Here is a 1475-nt window from a genome sequence, read left to right on the forward strand (position 1 = left end):
GACATTACCACTGTTACCAGTGGTGTACCTAGAATAAGTTGATTAAAATTAAAAAATCAAAATATTACAAATATATCTTACAAAATTTAACAAAATGGAAAAAATAGAAATAAGTTTTTTTGTAGGTTTTGTTTTCTCATTTCATTAACTAGTTATATATTATATCGTGTCTATTTATCTACATTTATTTTATTTAGAATATAATAAAATTAGTAATCAACAGTTAGCTGTTTGCTAAATGGCAACAGGCCACAGGAAAACACAGAGGAAAAACAATTTTTTTATAATATATAAATTTGACGTTGTCATAAATTAATAAAAATATACATTAATATTGTATATAAACTTCAAAGAAAATTTATACGAAATGTCTTCACTATACAAAAACACTATGGCCGCTTTAGATAAAATTGTTCCTACAAAATTCCACCCAATATGGATGCACCCAGCAGGTCCAAAAACGGTATTTTTCTGGGCGCCAGTATTCAAATGGGGTTTGGTGATAGCTGGAATTGCTGACCTTCAACGTCCCGCAGAATTACTGAGTACCTCTCAAATTACGGCTTTGGTCGTTACTGGACTTATTTGGTCGAGGTATTCAATGGTTATTATTCCTAAAAACTATACATTGCTTAGTGTTAATGCATTTATAGCTATTACTCAAGGTGTTCAGTTAATTAGAGTGTTACATTATCAATACAGCAATAAATAGCTTTAATATTATCGTTTCAGGTACATATTATGTACCTATTTCTTAGTTATTTTTTATTTGGTAAGGAAATGAAAACGACATGCATTACGTAAGTAAAATGATAATATGTACATTGATTTAAATAAAGCTTTAGATACATATATTTCAGTACAAGGAAAAGTTGTATGATTCCTTTTGTTTTAGTGTTATTTAGATATTTCCGGTATGTCACTTTTTATGATTAAAACCTATACTTTCATAATGGTAGGGGAGTCCAAGCGGGGATTTTTGCAGTTACTCGAGCGCGTCAGATTATCATATGGGGAGAAACCTGGTACACTGCAGATGTACCTCTACCATATATTGCCTCTTAACACAGGGAATTTCGTTAAGGGGGACCCGAAAAAAAAATCTAACCTTAAAAATACTCGATTAAAAATACTCGAAATTGTCACATTAAGATAAGGTAAGTAGAGTACATGCAAAAGGGTGGATATTTCAAAAATCTGACGATTTGAGCGGGGCGTAAGGAAATGGGTGAGTCAAAAAGTTTCACAAAAAAGCGAATATTTTGCGAAATGAACGTCAGATCGCAAAACTAAAAAATACTTCTTTGATATTTTTCAAAAATCTATCGAATGGTGCTAAATATGACTCCCCACGGAGAGGGGTGGGGGTAAATTTAAAATTTTAAATACAAACCCCGCGATATTTCGCAAAATGAACATCAGATCGAAAAACTGCAAAATAAACTTTCAAAACGTTTTTGAAAAATCTATCGAAT

The 1475-nt window shown here is 31.3% G+C and overlaps 1 protein-coding gene across 1 annotated transcript; it reads left to right on the top strand.

The window, feature by feature from the left end:
• Positions 1–367: 367 nt before the first annotated feature.
• On the top strand, positions 368–871 carry LOC114329162 (mitochondrial pyruvate carrier 2-like). The gene has a single exon (XM_050652820.1). The coding sequence runs from the start codon at positions 368–370 to the stop codon at positions 710–712; it is 345 nt and encodes a 114-aa protein (XP_050508777.1). The 3' UTR covers positions 713–871.
• Positions 872–1475: the final 604 nt, after the last annotated feature.

Source organism: Diabrotica virgifera, chromosome 6 (assembly GCF_917563875.1).
Source record: "Diabrotica virgifera virgifera chromosome 6, PGI_DIABVI_V3a".
Taxonomy (NCBI): domain Eukaryota; kingdom Metazoa; phylum Arthropoda; class Insecta; order Coleoptera; family Chrysomelidae; genus Diabrotica; species Diabrotica virgifera.